The following is a 17,910-nucleotide window of genomic DNA, read 5'->3' as shown; positions in this document are numbered from 1 at the left end:
CTGTAGAGGCTTGGGATATCAACCTGTTTGGCAACAGGAGGTCAGAGGTGAGCCAAGAAATTTAATTGCAGAGAAATGAACTGACACAATGATGCAGATTTTATGATCATGTATGACACAGGATCATGTGTGCAGCATTGATTTATGTGCAATGACATGACATTTTCTTGTTGGTACCAGAACCTACACTCCTATGGCAAGTGGAAGTGGTGATGTGGAGATGTCGGTGATGGACTGGGGTTGACAATTGTAAACAATTTTACAACACCAAGTTATAGTCCAACAATTTTATTTTAAAATCCACAAGCTTTTGGAGGCTTCCTCCTTCCTCAGGTGAATGTGGAACTGAAATCCACAGTTTGCAGATTTCAGATTTCAGAAATCCACAGTTTGCAGATTTCAGATTCACAGATTTCAGTTCCACATTCACCTGAGGAAGGAGGAAGCCTCCGAAAGCTTGTGGATTTTAAAATAAAATTGTTGGACTATAACTTGGTGTTGTAAAATTGTTTACAAGTGGAAGTGGAAATGAGGCTATGCTCCTATAGTATATCAAAGATGTGAAAGAAGAATGTTGATTTTTTTCTCTAAAAAAGCAAAAAAAATACATCAACACATCCAATTCTAGCAGCAATGTAATCTCCAAAAAAAACTTACCAACATCTCTCAACCGAAGTCCACCTGACCACTGATCAAACATGTCTGTTCTAGAAGGCTGGTAGCTAACAGATTGTGTTTTAAAATTGGAGTCCAAAGGTCTTGCATGTGTACTGTAGAACTGAGCTGGGTCTAGCATCCTTGTCCCTAAGTTATGATCAAGATGGGTCCCAAATGCTTGAATATTCCCCATGAGCATATTAGCACCAGGCAAACCAGCTGCAAGACTGTACATATTAGACGACAAAGCATTGCTCAAGTAGCATGAAGTCAAAGGCATATTTAGGCAATTAGTAGAGGTCAGAGTTCCCAGATACTGCTGGGCCAATGGAGTGGTTAACAATGAATGTCCAGTAAGTAATGTTGGACCTGAAGGTGCATCTGAAGAAGCTCCATTAGGTTTAAAGCTTGAAATAGGCATATATTTGTCATCAGTATTTAATGCTGGGAAAACACCCAATCTATTATTAGTTGTAGAGGTAACGTTCAAGGATTCTACACAATGCATTCTGTTCATCTTGTCCTGCCAAGGTGCACTAACATGATCATTTTTTTGTAGTGCAGACGATTCTTTGTACACAATTGGCTTGCCTGATATTGCGGAGGGAAAGGCATCCAACTGCTGCATACTTGATCGCAGCATCTTTGCTTTTCCAGATTGTGGAGAAGATAACTTGTTAGCACTATGCGAACTACATCCATCATCATCTTTACCCACAGGACTTCTGCATTCATGGCTTTGCTGTTTATCACGGCCCGAATGTCTTGGTTGTGAGCTAGGATTGAAAGAAACATCTGTACATTCTTCCAGTGAGCTTGGAAATGCCAATTCACTTTCACTTGGATTAACTATAGTATGATCTGGCGTTGGAGTGGGACTTGATCGAATAATTGTTGTACTTAGCTCGATGGTTTTGTCATTCTGTGGAAGAAAAATTACACTTTTAGGAATATACGCGGTAAGTTGAATTGTTCGATCGATTAGTAAAGCATAGTTCAGAATTTTTTTTTAAAAACTAGGGCCGTGCCAATATACAAATACAATACATGGAACAAGATAAAGATTGTTGGCTCCTGAACACTACATACAATCTACTGTATTATGGGTTCTACACATTTTTTTTTGTCTTCTGGGTTTTGCAAAACTTCCCCTGATTTGGGAACTCATGAAACTCTACCCAGTCTTAAAACTTCCATTATTGAACTCTGGCCAAACTGTACAACGACTAACTTTGTGGTCAGCTGTGGCACGACACCAATTAGTTCTAGAAATCAAGATCGTCCATATACTGATATATGAGTTTAGAAAACATGCATAGGCCAGATGCTTTTTTTTAAAAAGAAGAAAATATGGCCTAGGAGATTGGGGTGGGGGAGGAGAAGAGGAAGAAGCAGCAAGGACATCATGTGATGTTTCCAGTATGAGCTTTTGGAAGCTGAAGCTGTAATATTTTAAACCAACAGAAAACAGGATAACCTCCAATTTAAATATGCAGAACATTAGATTTCAGAAACAAACCTGTGTCAATGATGAGCACATGAGGGTGTACAAAATTATGAGGGGCCCAGATAGAGTAGACAGGAAGTACCTGTTTCCCCTAGGGAGAGTTCAAGACCTAGATTTAAGCTGATTGGCGGAAGGATTAGAGGGGACATGAGGAAAAACTTTTTTACCCAGAGGGTGGTGGGCGTATGGAATTCGCTGCCCGAATTGGTGGTAGAAGCAGGGACCCTCAACTCTTTTAAAAAGTACCTGGACCTACACTTAAAGTGCTGTAAACTGCAGGGCTACAGACCGGGTGCTGGAAGGTGGGATTAGAATGGGCACCTGGTTGTTCTTCAAGCTGGCGTGGACACAATGGGCCAAATGGCCCCCTTCTGTGCTGTATCTTTTCAATGGTTCTATGAGGGAGAAGGGAATAGAAAGATATGCTGATAGGACGAGATGAAGGTGGGAAGAGGTTCGTGTGGGGCATAGGCCTGTTGGGCCAAATGGCCTGTTTCTGTTCTGTAGACTCTATGTAATCTATGTTACACCCTAATATGAAAACCACATTTTAAGGCACATTCACTGAAAATGGCTTACAAAGTGATCCCATTATATTTGGCTGTCCACAGTTTAGCATCAGACAGCAATGGCTTCAGTCTTCCCAGTATTTAATTGGAGGAAATTTCTGCTCATCCAATACTGGCTGTCAAACAAGCAGCTTGACAAATCAGAAGTAGTGAAGGCTCAAATTTGTACGTGTAGCCTATAAGCTCCTTCCATTGAGGAGCTTATAGGCTACACGTACAAATTTGAGCCTTCACTACTTCTGATTTGTCAAGCTGCTTGTTTGACAGCCAGTAGATGGAGGGAGGAAGATATGAGTAGGTAATCTGAAATGAAGAAGAGTTTGGGATAACCAAGCCACAGCTGTTAGACAATCTGGCTGGTCGTCCACAGTGTGTGCTTGAGCCTGCAGCCTTGAATTTGAAGTATTAAAAGAGGTTTTGTACCACAGAATGTGGCCTAGAGGCACTCGAAACCTTTGAAATTCGATGAGTTGAAGACAAGGCAACTGTTGAGCAAGTCAATCGATGTCATGGCAAGTGGCAGGGTAGTGGGAGACAGAGAGATGTGGAGAGAGCGCTAGGAGGTTGGTTTTTTTTTCCAGGGCAGATGGTCGAAAGGCGAGGAACAGGCATGGGGATGTTAATGTTGTAGGAGATGACGAAAACGTTCATTGCTGCAAAGGTCCAGTGTCAGAATGACAATGGGCTCCAAACTGTGTTACCACTGTTTAGTCACACTGGTAACATATTGCTGCACATTTCAGATACCCAATTTAATTCTGATGAGTAATTTGGTTTCTATTCAGATGGACTGGAAAGAAAAATCAATATGCCCAACTTACTTTTATTCTTTGCTTTAATTCTTGGGACATGAGTGACGCTGGCAAGGTTCAACTATTGCCCAACCCTAAATGCCCTGAGAACGTGGGCCTTTTCTTTGAACTGCTACGTCCTTGTGGTGATGGTGCTCCCTTAAAAGTATTACCCAAAAAACAAGGTTGAGACTTCTTGATTCCCTATATTACTGCGTTTTTGAACAGAGTGGGCCAATCTTGCCACCCCAGTTGAAACAGAGCAGTAGCAGACATTTAATGAGATATTTCATAACACTCAAAGATACATTCCAGTGAGAAAGACAGACTCTAGGGGAAGGACGTACCATCCGTGGCTAACTAAGGAAGTTAAAGATAGTATCAAATTGAAAGAAAAAGCATACAATTCCACGAAGATTAGTGGCAGGTCAGAAGATTGGACAGAGTATAAAAATCAAAGAATGAGTAAAAGAATAATAAGGAGGAGGAAATCACAGTACAAGAGAAAGCTAGCTAGAAATATAAAAGCAGATAGTAAGAGTTTCTACAGGTATTTAAAAAGGAAAAGAGTAAGTAAAATGAGCATTGGTCCTCTAGAGAGAGTCTGGAGAATTAATAATGACGAATAAGGAAATGGCGAATGAATTGAACAGATATTTTGCGTCCGTCTTCACTGTAGAGGATACAAATAACATGCCAGAAATAATTGTGAATCAAGAGGTGAAAGGGAGGGAGGAACTTAAAACATTTACAATCACCAGGGAAAGGGTTTTGAAAAAATTATTAGAACTAAAAGTTGACAAGTCCCCAGGTCCTGACGGACTTCATCCCAGGGTCTTAAAAGTGGCTGCGGAGATAGTAGATGCATTGGTATTAATTTTCCAAAATTCCCTAGATTCTGGAAGGGTCCCATCAGATTGGAAAATAGCAAATGTAACTCCTCTATTCAAGAAAGGAGGGACACAGAAAGTAGGAAACTACTGGCCAGTTAGCTTAACTTCTGTCATAGGGAAAATGCTAGAATCTATTAAGGTTATAATAGCAGGGCACTTAGAAAATCTCAATGCAATCAGGCAGAGTCAACACAGCTTTGTGAAAAGGAAATCATGATTGACTAATTTATTAGAGTTCTTTGAGGAAGTAACAAGCAACGTGGATAAAGGGGATCCTATGGATGTGATGTACTTGGATTTCCAGAAGGCATCTGACAAGGTGCCACATCAAAGGCTACTACATAAAATAAGAGCGCATGGTGTAGGAGGTAACATATTAGGATGGATAAAGGATTCGTTAGCTAACAGGAAACAGAGTAGGCATAAATGGGTCATTTTCAGGTTGGCAAGATGTAACGAGTGGAGTGCCACAGGGATCAGTGCTGGGGGCTCAACTATTTACAATCTATCTCAATGACTTGGATGACGGGACCGAATGTATGGTTGCTAAATTTCCTGATGACACAAATGTAGGTAGGAAAGTAAGTTGTCAAGAGGACATAAGGAGTTTGCAAAGGGCTATAGATAGGTTAAGTGAGTGGGCAAAAATTTGGCAGATGGAATATAATGTGGGAAAATGTGAACTTGTCCACTTTGGTAGGAGGAACAGAAAAGCAGTATATTGTTTAAATGGAGAGAGATTGCAGAACTCTTGAGGTACAGAGGGATCTGGGTGTCCTAGTACATGAATCACAAAAAGTTAGTATGCAGGTACGGCAAGTGATTAGGAAAGCAAATGGAATGTTGTCATTTATTGCAAGGGGAATGGAATATAAAAGTCGAGATGTTTTGCTACAGTTGTACAGGGCATTGATGAGACCATATCTAGAATACCTTGTGTGGTTTTGGTCGCCTTATTTAAGAAAGGGCATAATTGCTTTGGAAGCGGTTCAGAGAAGGTTCGACTGATTCCTGGGATGAAGGGGTTATCTTATGAGGAAAGATTGGACAAGTTGGGCCTGTAAACACTGGAATTTGGAAGAATGAGAGGTGATCTTATTGAAACATAAAAGATCCTGAGGGGACTGGAAGGGGTAGATGCTGAGAGGATGTTTCCCCTTGTGGGAGAGACTAGAACTAGGGGCCACAGTTTAAAAATAAGGGGTCTCCCATTTAAGACAGAGATGAGGAGAATTTTTTTTCTCTGAGGGTCGTGAGTCTGTGGAACTCCCTTCCCCAGAGAGCGGTGGAGGCAGGATCATTGAATATTTTTAAGGCTGAGTTAGATAGATTCCTGATTAACAAGGGAGTCAAAGGTTATAGTAGGTAGATGGGAAAGTAGGGTTGAGGTCACATTCAGAGCAACCATGATCTTATCAAATGGCACAGCAGGCTCAAGGGGCCAAATGGCCTACTCCTGCTCTTAATTCGTATGTTCATATGTAAGTACTGGTGTTACCAGGTGTGAGACAGTCCAAGAGGTTCCTGGATCCCCTTCAAGACACACTTGGCACAAACCCACCCAATACCAAACTACCTCCCAGGGAAAAATAAGCCATTAATCCAGGATGAGGAACAAGACAATACAGATCCACCAGAAGCTGGGCAGGAACTATCCCAAATAAAAGGCAGACCCTTCTCCCTACCAACCCAGCCAAACCCTGGGGACCAAGCCAAGTTGCTCCAACCTCCAAATACTTGCTTATCAAACTTAGAGTAGCACGGTATCCTTGTGCAAACACAGTATCATTGAGAGGTTACCACTTAGTTTAACCATTCACTTTCAACTTTTAGTTAAGAAACCTATTTGTTAAGCAAAAGTTTCAAGAGGTTTCTCCTACCTTAACATTCACCGGACTGCCAATAGCTGTGCTGTTCTGTAATGTTGCATCAATACCAGAGATATAGCTTAGTCTGCTTAGGTTTGGGCTGGAGTATGTCAATGAGGATGACTTGCTGGAAAAGGGAAGATGTACTTTAAGGGATAGAAAATCAGCACATATTATTAAGGTAACAAATCATCAATGGAGGAATCTGGTAATTTTGTTCCCCTCTTTTCCAATTTTTTACCCTCCTCTCCTGAAGGTCCGTGGCTCTTTGGTTCCCTGGACCCTGGTAGATCTCCAGTACTCACCCGCATGGCTATTCTTCATGAGAGCCGTGACAACAAATATCGGCAGGATATTCACCCTTGAAGGGCATTGTAACTGGGCCCAATCTGATCCTCATCCTTGGACAAGGTGCATATTTCCAGCTGGCCAATTGTAGCTACTGGTCCAGATGAGATCGGCTAATTCAGCAAAGATCAAAAATGGACCTGGGGTTCTGCTCTGTACGACTTAATTATACACCATGCAATGCCTTTATCTACAAAACCAACCGGGGAATTGGACATTTAGTATCGTGTACAAAATTTACTGCTAAATATGCTTTTTTAAAAAAAAGCCTTCTCAACTTGTCTTGGCGCCTTCAAAGATTTGTGTAGGTGCACCCCAGATCTCTGTTCCTGCACCCCCTTTAAAATTATACCATTTAGTTTATATTGCCTCTCCTTCCTACCAAAATACATCACTTCACACTTCTCTGCATTAAATTTCATCCATCATGTGTCTTCCCATTTCAACAGTCTGTCTTTGTCCTCCTGAAGTCTGTTACTATCCTCCACATTGTTTATTACATTTCTGAGTTTTGTGTCTTCTGCAAACTTTATATACAAGTCCAGGTCATTAATCTAAATCAAAAAGAACAGTGGTCCCAATACTGACCCCTGCAGAACACGACTGTATACTTCCCTCCAGTCTGAAAAACACCGTTTACCACTACTCTCTGCTTTCTGTCCCCAAGCTAATTTTGTATCCACGCTGCCACTGTCCCTTTAATCCCATGGGCTTTAATTTTGCTAACAAGTCGATTATGTGGTTTAAATTAGGTTATTCTCTCAGAATATTAACTCGTCAATGATTTTGTTCAAGATTGAACAAGCTTAACTCCATTCACAGGGCTTGATTCTAATCTTCAATTACAGAATATGTTTATAGGGACTCTGTTGTTTACATGGTCTTTCAAGTAGAACAACCACTTTTCTGGGATTCAAAAATATCATGCATCCTCATCGAGTTTGAAGCACTTTTCCAGAAGAAAAAATTTTACGTTACTTAAAAACAAAAAAAAATTTACTGCATTTCGTGTCAGGTTGCAAGCACAAGTACTACTTGCACCTACTGGAAAAAACATAGAAATAGTTCTGACAAATTAGCTTAGAACACTGGCCCTGTAGCATAGCATGTTCGCATACTAAAAGGGCAGGGTACAGTGGAATATGAAGTAGTAGGATGATGTGTGCAGTGAAGCCAAATAATCTCATCCGTGCAAGCATAGAATACAAAAGACACCCAGTAGTGCGAAAATAACATAATACAAAACAGTAAAAGATCAGCCAGTACAAATAAAGAAAATTCTGGAAGCAGAACCACAGACATTTACAACACAGAAAAAGGCCATTTGACCCATCATCATGTCTGTGTGGTTCTTTATTACAGCAATCCAAAACTAATCCCACTGCCGTGATTTCTCCCCGTAGTTCTAGGTCTTGCTCTGCTTCAAATGTTTAACTACTCTTCCCTTAAAAGTTGCAGTGATTTCTGCCTCAATTACTCCTGTGACAATGCATTCCATGTTATAAAAATTCTGTTATAACCTAAAATAAAAACAGAAAATGTTGGAAATACACAGGTCAGTCAGCACTTGTAAAGAGGAAAGACAGGTTTTATTTCGAGTGTACGCGTTGCATCAGGCCTGAAGACTAAAAGACAAGCGTTTTAATAACGTTGGAAAAAAAATGAAAGGAAAGGAGATAGGGGAGTGAATCAACAGATACTCCAATCATGGAAAGGGAGTTCATCTGCAGACTGCTTAATAGAAAACTGTTGTTAACTGACATAAAAGATCAGTGAGATGATGGAAAGACATAAGAACATGCAAATAATTGAGACTAACCTGTGTATTTCCAGCATTTTATGCTTTTATTTAGTAAAAGATCTACGATGACAATACAAAACTCAATACACTCCCTTCCAGGAGAGCTGAAAAGGTCATGGACAAACACCCTGGGACAATCAGCCACTACCCTTAGGTGACAACTCATCTACCTGCCGAGCCAAGTTATTTGGCTCCTGAATCCTTCCCACACAAAAGGGACATAAAGAATGGGACTGGACAGTCAGATAAAAATGACTCCTCTTTGCCTCTTAACAAGCTTCCAATAAAGTCAAATGACATTTTTAAACTGAAAAACCTAGGCCAAAGTAGATAGTGAGACACCAAAGTTGGAAACAATAGGGGAAGACTAAGTAAATCAAGAACAGGTGATTAGGTAATTTCAAGCTTGGTTATAAAAGCTTGTAGATTGTAAGAAGAGAAAACGGAGAGTAGTAAGGAGTTCCATAGGTGTGAAGTCCTGAGAATGAGTTCACAGTAGATCCATAACCATGGTCCTGAAAAGAACTGTGATCCTGGTCCAAACAACTCAGCTTCCAGTTTAACTCAATCTTTCCCATCTGCATTCGCACCATATGGGTGAGAAGAAGTGAGGCATTCAAGTGCCATGAGATGAGTGGTCATAAGAGTCTCCTTATATTTGCACCTCAACTTTGCAAGACAACACACAACACAGCAATGCAGGTGCAGTTTTAAGGAAACACTTCATTATTTTTTAAAACCGGGGGCTAGGTTAGGCTTTCTGTGCCAAACCGGACACGTGGATATATCTTTATGTCTGAAATACTCAAGCTTTGATTTTCTTGCATTTTTACGGTTATAGGCACACCTTTCTGACCAGTCTAGACAGGCTCTGAAAAATATCAAACAAATATGGTGGTCCATGGCAGTCAACACAATCCCAAGAGCCAGGTAGGACTATGACTTTAAAAAATAAGCAATTGTTCTGTTACCATATCCAATGTTCCCCACCTCTCCTGAAGCATGCATTTCCACAGAAGCTGGTCAAGCTATTCTATTGAGAAAGGAGGCGGAAAGAAAGGACCACAGCTGAGCCAGATCCTGTCCTCATCCGATGCCCACAGTCCTGCACTTACCAGCATGGGCCCCTGGGTAGCAAACAGGCAGGTACTCTGGCTGATTTTCTCCTCTCCCAAGACCAGATACACCAGGTCCCTACTGGCACCCTAGCCGAGATCACCTAAACCAAAACCTGGAACCTTCCTGTTGTGTATGGCTCAGCTTCAGAAGAGTGTTGAATTTATCAAATGAGCCATCAAAGACAAAGTCTTCTTATTTTGCAGTGGCTCTTTGCAAATCAACCAGAGATATTCTACAGAAACATTGTTAAAGGAAACAAAAAGTAAGGGGGGGGGGGGGAAAAGAGGTATTTCTTATTCAAGGATTCTCCTATTTTTCATTAAAACATAGCTTCCTTAAAAAAAATATTTGAAAGAAAATTACATTTACCTCCATATAAAATATACTGCTCCGTATCTCTCCTCCCTACTAGGGCATTTATGACATCACTGACAGGTCAAGAAGCATCTCAGGGTAGTTCCAATGATAAGGGTACCCATGGCTTCAGAAAAGCTTGGGAGCCAATTCATAGCTGTCCATCCCAGAATTCTCACTAATGGCTGGGGGCAGCAAAAAAAAACTCTAGAGAGTATAGCAGAATGAAATTGTGCTTGAACACGAGACTTGAGGAAATTGTGCCTGGGTATTTTTTCCTAGCAAATGAATGCTAATATTCTACTGAATAAGAAGGCTGATTATGTTTCAAGCATCTGACCTTATTTAACTACAACATGTAGTGAATTCACCAGTTACATTCATAAAATCGAGCAAGGATATACAACTAAAAATCTCTACCTTGCGGTGGTTTGTAATTCTGTTACTTGGCTTGGTGAAGAATGAGTCAATGGAGATGTTGATGGCCTCAAATTTAGCTGATCCTCTTCTGTAGGACTGTGGTCTATAATGAAAGAAGTCTATATATTTCATCAGTTAAAAATTATGCATTAATTACATTAAGATAATTTTTCAACCTCGGTATTAAACAGTGCTGTGGTAATGTGCATTAGAGCACCAATGCACAACACCAGAGTTGCAAGAGATGAGTTTACTCTGAGTTTATAATTCATGTTTCACTTCATCCAATGAATTTAGCAGCAACAACTAATGGGCCGTAATTTGCTGCCAATGTGAGGCTAATAGCGCTTGCTATTATTTATGCGCAAATGCGACAGCAACTGTCGCAACTACGACTGTAGTGCTGAAGACTTGTGCTCCAGAACTAGCCGCGCTTCTAGCCAAACTGTTCGAGTACAGCTACAACACTGGCATCTACCAGACAATGTGGAAAATTGCCCAGGTATGTCCTGTCCACAAAAGGCAGGACAAATCCAATCTGGCCAATTACCGCCCCATCAGTCTACTCTCAATCCTCCGCAAAGTGATGGAAGGTGTCGTCGACAGTGCTATCAAGCGGCACTCACTCACCAATAGCCTGCTCACCGATGCTCAGTTTGGGTTCCGCCAAGACCACTCGGCTCCAGACCTCATTACAGCCTTGGTCCAAACATGGACAAAAGAGCTGAATTCCAGAGGTGAAGCGAGAGTGACTGCCTTTGACATCAAGGCAGCATCTGACCGAGTGCGGCACCAAGGAGCCCTAGTAAAATTGAAGTCAATGGGAATCAGGGGGAAAACTCTCCAGTGGCTGGAGTCATACCTAGCACAAAGGAAGATGGTAGTGATAGTTGGAGGCCAATTATCTCATCCCTAGGACATTGCTTCAGGAGTTCCTCAGGGCAGTGTCCTCGGCCCAACCATCTTCAGCTGTTTCAACAATGACTGTCCCTCCATAAGGTCAGAAATGGGGATGTTCACTGATGATTGCACAGTGTTCAGTTCCATTTGCAACCCCTCAGATAATGAAGCAGTCCGTGCCCGCATGCAACGGACCTGGACAACATCCAGGCTTGGGCTGATAATTGGCAAGTAACATTTGCGCCAGACAATGACCGTTTCCAACAAGAGAGGGTCTAACCACCTCCCTTTGACATTCAACAGCATTACCATCACCAAATCCTCCACCATCAACATCCTGGGAGTCACCATTGACCAGAAACTTAACTGAACCATCCACATAAATTCTGTGGCTACAAGAGCGGGTCAGAGGCTGGGTATTGTGTGGTGAATGACTCACCTCCTGACTCCCCAAAGCCTTTCCCACTATCTACAAGGCACAAGTCAGGAGTGTGATGGAATACACTACACTTGTCTGGATGAGTGCAGCTCCAACAACACTCAAGAAGCTCGACACCATCCAGGACAAAGCAGCCCGCTTGATTGGCACCCTATCCACCACCCTAAACAAACATTCATTCCCTTCACCACCGGTGCACCGTGGCTGCAGTATGTACCGTCTACAGGATGCACTGCAGCAACTCGCCAAGGCTTCTTCAATAGCACCTCCCAAACCCGCAATCTCTACCACCTAGAAGGACAAGGGCTGGCACATGGAAACACCACCTGCACGTTCCCCTCCAAGTCACACACCATCCCAATTTGGAAATATATCGCCGTTCCTTCATCTCCGCTGGGTCAAAATCCTGGAACTCCCTTCCTAACAGCACTGTGGGAGAACCTTCACCACACGGACTGCAGCGCTTCAAGGCGGCGGCTCACCACCACCTTCTCAAGGACAATTAGGAATGGGCAATAAATGCTGGCCTCGCCAGCGATGCCCACATCCCATGAACAAATAAAAAAAACCATTCTAACTTACACTTCCTTCTCAGTCCATGCGCTATTAATTTCACAATCCTTCAATCTGATTGATTAACGAGATACATAGTTGCTTGCCCTGTTCGCTCAGGTCCCAAATGCCCGGTTTCCCTCGCTGCGACGTTATCTTCAGCAACTTGCCAAGCAAAAATTTTAAAAACCTAAATGTGTAACGGCAGACGCCTTTAGTTGCCCTGCCACAGCAAATTATGGCCCATTATGTTGCTGCTCATTATGATTTCTTTCCAGAATTCCCAAAGTAGCTATTAAAAGCCAGTATGTAATTTTTGGCTTAAAAAATAACATGCATTGTGTGTAAATTGCTCAACTACTAAAAATTATCTACATATGTTATGCATCATTCTACACACACTTGATCTGTTGAAAATCATTACAATCCCCAAATGATTCCACTAAGTGACTTCACCGTGTTGGGTAGTTCTAAAAAAAAAGGTAGCCCTAGAAAAAGGGACATTGTATTCTTCAACTATAGTGGTCAGTATCATTAAAAAGCAATGGGTACCTTATTATTTAGCGACTGCTTACCAGTTTCACTGTTTTTTGGTGCAGCTGGGGCACGATTAGATTGTTCAAAGCTGACTCTCTTTTCCTGGCTATGGAGATCTGAGTTCTGTCGCTCATCTCTTCCCAACTGTGGTTTTGAAGTCACATGCATTTCTTTGTCATCTTCATATAGTGTCTCACTTGTTGATTTCCTACATCTTTGCTCCACAGGTCCAACCATCTGTATTTTTGGACAATGCAAACTGGAATTACTTGTTGCCACACCATGAACCGCAGAGGGTTGTGAAGAAACAAGAGTCAACTTTTTCTGTTCTGCCCTGAACATTCTATCAGATGATCGGTGACATGATGATGTTTCTAAAGATCTTTCCTCAATGGCTTTGTGTGTCATTTCTTTTCCGCTTTCAGTCTGTGTTTTACATCGCGTTTTATCCAAGCTTGATTCATTCTCCACCAGACAGACTTTCTGTGCAGAAGACTCGCTTAAACATTTGTCTTGTTTCTCCACTGCTGTGGTAGTACCATTCAGGTTTGGCATTTCATTGGCTTTATCTCCACTTGAAATAACTCTGTTATCAAAAGATCCTTCTTTTACCATTAACTTACTGTCACCATGTTTGGGACCAGGAGATTTGCTAGTCTCAAGTACACAAGTTTCACTTACATGGCCATTCTGACAATGTAGTCTGACCTTACCCTCAACCAACTTGACAGACATGCAAGTTTCATCTGAATGAGTTACACTTCCTGTTTCATTAGCATTAAATTGCCTCAACTCTTCTTTTGAATTTAGTGTTATCTTGCTTTCCTGCTTGCTGGTGGCACTCAAGGTAGATTCCCCTGAAAATGAATTTGATGTGCTGAGAGGATTCTTGGAACATTCAGATGAATCATTAGACTCTAAACTATGAGCAGAAATAGATTCTGGCAATGGCTTAAATTCAGATTTCAGAACTTCACTTTCATAGTCACCGGTCTCAGATTTTTCAAGATTTTTCTCCACAAAAACACCTAAATCGCTGATCACATTGCTTTTCCGGTCCTTTAGCTGCACATTTGGTTTTCTACTAGTTGCTGTAGGCTCATTTTTTTTCCTGTTTTTGTTAGAAAGCTCCAAAATCATAGCAGCTAGTTGAGCAGGATCTGCACTCACAGAGGCATCAGCTATAGCAGAAGCAATGGTACTTATACTCAAGACTGAATCTGTGCCATTGAATAATATAGGTTCTTTAGCTTTCAGATGTGGACTCAAAAGTTTCGTATTCTAAGAAAGAAAGAAATCTACTTTTAGTCAAATTCATATATTATCTGAAGTACAATTTAAACCAAATATCCAAATTATGTTCTCTGAATGCTAAACATTTTATTCAATAAGTTAGCTCCAATAAAACTTTTTCACCGAATTTAATACAGAGCATATCTAAATTTAATGTTTAAATATACAAGGTTCAAACAAAAAGGCACTAACCTCGCTTTCAGTAAAATCATTCATGTGAATATTTGAACCTGGTTCCTTGTTGGTTCGAAATGTGTCATTTTCAGTCTGCTTATCAATCAGAAATGTAGTAGTAAATTCTGTAGGAGTTTCTTGATCTGTGCGCTCCAGATCTTCTGCATAAAAACAAAAGACCTTGGTGTTTCAATATGCAACAGTGTTATGAAAATATGAGGGGGAAGAGACAGGGCTAAGGCAGAGAGGAGATTTAATTGAGGCCTTTAAAATAATGAAAGGATTAGACTCAGTTCAAGAGGATAGGCTATTAAACTAGATAGATTAGGGAGGACCAGGGGACACAAGCATAAGTTACAAAAAAAAGTTAAATACTAGGAGGTACTTCTTTTCACAGAGTCATTGATCACTAGAATAAGTTGCTAGCACGTGCAACGAGTGTGGATTCACTACAAGCATTCAAAAGGGAGCTGGATCAGTTCCTGAGAGTGGCTAACATCTACATAATGAAGGTACGTGGGTCATCAAGTTTCCTGGAGCTTGCTTGATCATCTTTGGGATTGGAGAGGAATTACTAAACCATCATTCTAAGCGAACTTTAATTCGGTTCTTGCAGCAGCTGATGAATCATGAAATCATTGAATTTTACAGCATACAAGGAAGCCATTCAACCATCACACCTGCATTGGTACACTGAAAACGTTATCCACTTAGTGGTTGATTCTCAATGCTCTCAGGGCAACCAGGCGATTCTTCGACAGCACCTCCCAAACCTGCGACCTCTACCACCTAGAAGGACAAGAGCAGCAGGTACATGGGAACAACACCACCTGCATATTCCCCTCCAAGTCTCACACCATCCCGACTTGGAAATATATCGCCGTTCCTTCGTCGTCGCTGAGTCAAAATCCTGGAACTCCCTTCCTAACAGCACTGTGGGAGAACCTTCACCACACGGACTGCAGCGGTTCAAGGCGGCGGCTCACCACCACCTTCTCAAGGGCAATTAGGGATGGGCAATAAATGCCGGCCTCGCCAGCGACGCCCACATCCCATGAACGAATAAAAAAAGGCATGGACAATAAATACTGCCTTGTCAGTGTCGCCCACATCCCTAGAACAAATTAAAAAACGTTAATCCCATTTTCTGTCCCCTTTCTTTCCCCACACCCTTCAAAATGTTTTTAATATTTATCCACTTTCCTTTTAAAAGCTATTGAAGATTCTGCTTCCATCACTGTTTGTTAAGACAACCTTCTGCACAAAACAAACTTAAACTTTCCTTTTGTTCAGCTGTTTAAAGTTACAATAAGTGCTGAAACATAAAAGAATTGTTAAAGGTAATGTTCTTGGCAGCACATCCAGAGAGGTGCTGAGCAGCTGATTAAAATGGTGAGCAGCACAATAACACCACCTATTAAGATCGCTGGGCTACTGACCAAATCAATCTTTAGATCCAGATGCCCCTATATTTTGAAAAAAAGAGCATCCAAAATTTGAGGGAGAGAAGCGGGGAGGTGGGATAGAAAGTAAGAAATTTATATACTATGCTGAGATAGGAAAAAACACATCTGCTGATCGCCTCTTATTAATGCACAATTCTTACAATAGAATCTTAGAGCACAGATGGAGGCCATTTGATCCATCGTGCCTGTGCTGACTCTGTGCTATCCAATTAGTCCCACTCCCCTGCTTTCTCCCCCCCCATAAGCCTGCAAATTTTTCCTTTTCAAGTATATATCGAAATCCTTTTTGAAAGTTGTTATTGTGGAATCTGCTTTCACCACCCTTTCAGGCAACGCATTCCAGATCATAACTCGCTGGGTTAAAAAAAAAATTGTCGTCATCTCTCTGACGTTTTACTCTACCTGGATAAAGTGTGTCATCGTTGGAAAGCTGTCTGGTTTCATCCTGGACATGCGACAAATCAGTAGGTTGAAATAAAGCCACAGGGGCTCTCTGTTCCGGTGATGTTATGGAATATCCAAATGAAGGCTAGCAGATTTGGGAGTTAGTCATGAATTAATAACAAATTTTTAAAGGAAAAATACATACACAACATAAGTTTAATTGTACATTTCTAGTTTTAAACAATTTCTTTGGAGAGTCTCTTCTTGGTTACCCAAATATACTAAGGAGAATTGATCAAGATTCTACTTAATACAGAATTACAGAAACTAGAATTTAATTGGGGTCCGAAGCAATTGTTGTATTTAATTTTTTTTTTACAATTATATTCCAAACTTGAACTAACCCGTTTTATGCCACTGTATTCTTCCCCAAGACATCCAAGCGCCTCTGATCTTTGGCCAAAGAATTCTCCAAGAGAGAGACGGAGATAACTCTGATTGCCTTGCGCAAAGTCAGACGCTGCCTGTGACGCTCTCAATATCAAGCAGCTATTAGATGGCAGCTTCCATGAACCATTTCCAAGCGACCCATCTGTATAGACCACGTCCATTTTATCCTCCTGTACAGAAGGTAACCAGACACTTCAAATTACAAACCTTGAGTGACTATGCATAAAATGTCTCAATATGTTAGTGCTTACTAAGTTAACTTTAGACAGTTTTTATTATGTTCATGGATGCCATGCAGTAGAAATGATTGCTTGTTTAAGAACAAAGTTATTTAACTGAATTTACATAAACATAGAAACAGTAGGCCACTCAGCCCCTGGATTAAGAATAACCTTCTCTCAAGTCTCTCACACCTGAATAAACTTGTGTTCTTCCTCAAACTCTTCCTGATCTTCTTCAATCAATGCAGCAGCTTTGTCTGTAAAATGCATTAAAACCAATCAATCAGTAAAACATTCAGTAAAAAAAAATTACAAAGCCTTTCCTCAAAACTATTTCTTTAAAAAATGTTTTAGAATAGCTAGAATCTTACTGCCAGTTATAAATTCTTCTCCTTGAATACTATCGGCTAGATCAGCTGGCAGATTGAACCGATCCTGTTCTTTGTCCAGTGAATAATAATAAGCCAGATCTGTCACCCATCTCCCTTCTTCGTTTTGGTAAACCACACTAGGTGTCTCCCCTGCAAAGGGGAAAAAAATATTGTATACAAAACTTCACATCACGAACCTTTTGTCTCCAGTTTTCTCCCTCTCCTTTCCTGAAGATGCCAACTCGTGTGGTACAGTTTTATGGTGCCAGCAACCCTCTACTACTGTACATATTCCACATGTACAACTAAACAGTGAATATAGGCAGTTTTTTTTTTACTCAAAAGAATCAAGGCTGAGCCAGATTCTGCCCTCACCTGACATTCACATACATGCACATTGTTGCGGTGGCTGGATTCCGATCAGAAGCAGGAATCCTGACCGATTTTCCCCCTTCAAATTCAGGTGCACTGAAGCCAGCTGTAGCATACCTATTGCCACCATGATTGAGATCCACTATCTCAGCTCAAACCAGGAATCAAAATTGATACTCTGCAGATCTATATTGCTCAGCTACACTTTGGATAGATTTGTTGAGATACTGGTGGAGAACTTAATGATACAACACTATTCAGCAAGCAGATTGAGTAAAGTTTTAAAAATTCACTTCAAGAAAATTCTACGGCAATTATATTGTGATACCTGCTTAGGCAGCAGTTATCAGCTAATTTGACAGAGATCCACAATTGAACCTTAGATCGTGTGGTCTACTTAGTTTACTGCAACAAGAACTTAGAT

The 17,910-nt window shown here is 41.0% G+C and overlaps 1 protein-coding gene across 4 annotated transcripts in view; it reads right to left on the bottom strand.

Annotated features, from left to right (window-relative positions):
• cep192 (centrosomal protein 192) overlaps positions 1-17,910 on the bottom strand; it is a 142,468-nt gene that overhangs the window by 81,046 nt on the left and 43,512 nt on the right. For all 4 annotated transcript variants that reach the window (XM_067978190.1, XM_067978197.1, XM_067978187.1 and 1 more), the window contains 9 exons: positions 17,115-17,264; positions 16,936-17,000; positions 16,477-16,692; positions 16,091-16,217; positions 14,241-14,383; positions 12,794-14,036; positions 10,328-10,430; positions 6,298-6,412; positions 658-1,579 (listed from right to left, as the gene is read on the bottom strand). In XM_067978190.1, the coding sequence (XP_067834291.1) occupies positions 658-1,579; positions 6,298-6,412; positions 10,328-10,430; positions 12,794-14,036; positions 14,241-14,383; positions 16,091-16,217; positions 16,477-16,692; positions 16,936-17,000; positions 17,115-17,264 (3,084 nt within the window). The remainder of the gene's footprint in view (positions 1-657; positions 1,580-6,297; positions 6,413-10,327; positions 10,431-12,793; positions 14,037-14,240; positions 14,384-16,090; positions 16,218-16,476; positions 16,693-16,935; positions 17,001-17,114; positions 17,265-17,910) is intronic.

This window comes from Heptranchias perlo, chromosome 3, assembly GCF_035084215.1.
Source record: "Heptranchias perlo isolate sHepPer1 chromosome 3, sHepPer1.hap1, whole genome shotgun sequence".
Classification (NCBI taxonomy): domain Eukaryota; kingdom Metazoa; phylum Chordata; class Chondrichthyes; order Hexanchiformes; family Hexanchidae; genus Heptranchias; species Heptranchias perlo.
Note: the sequence above shows the minus strand (reverse complement) of the source record. Positions and strands in the feature narration are given on the sequence as shown.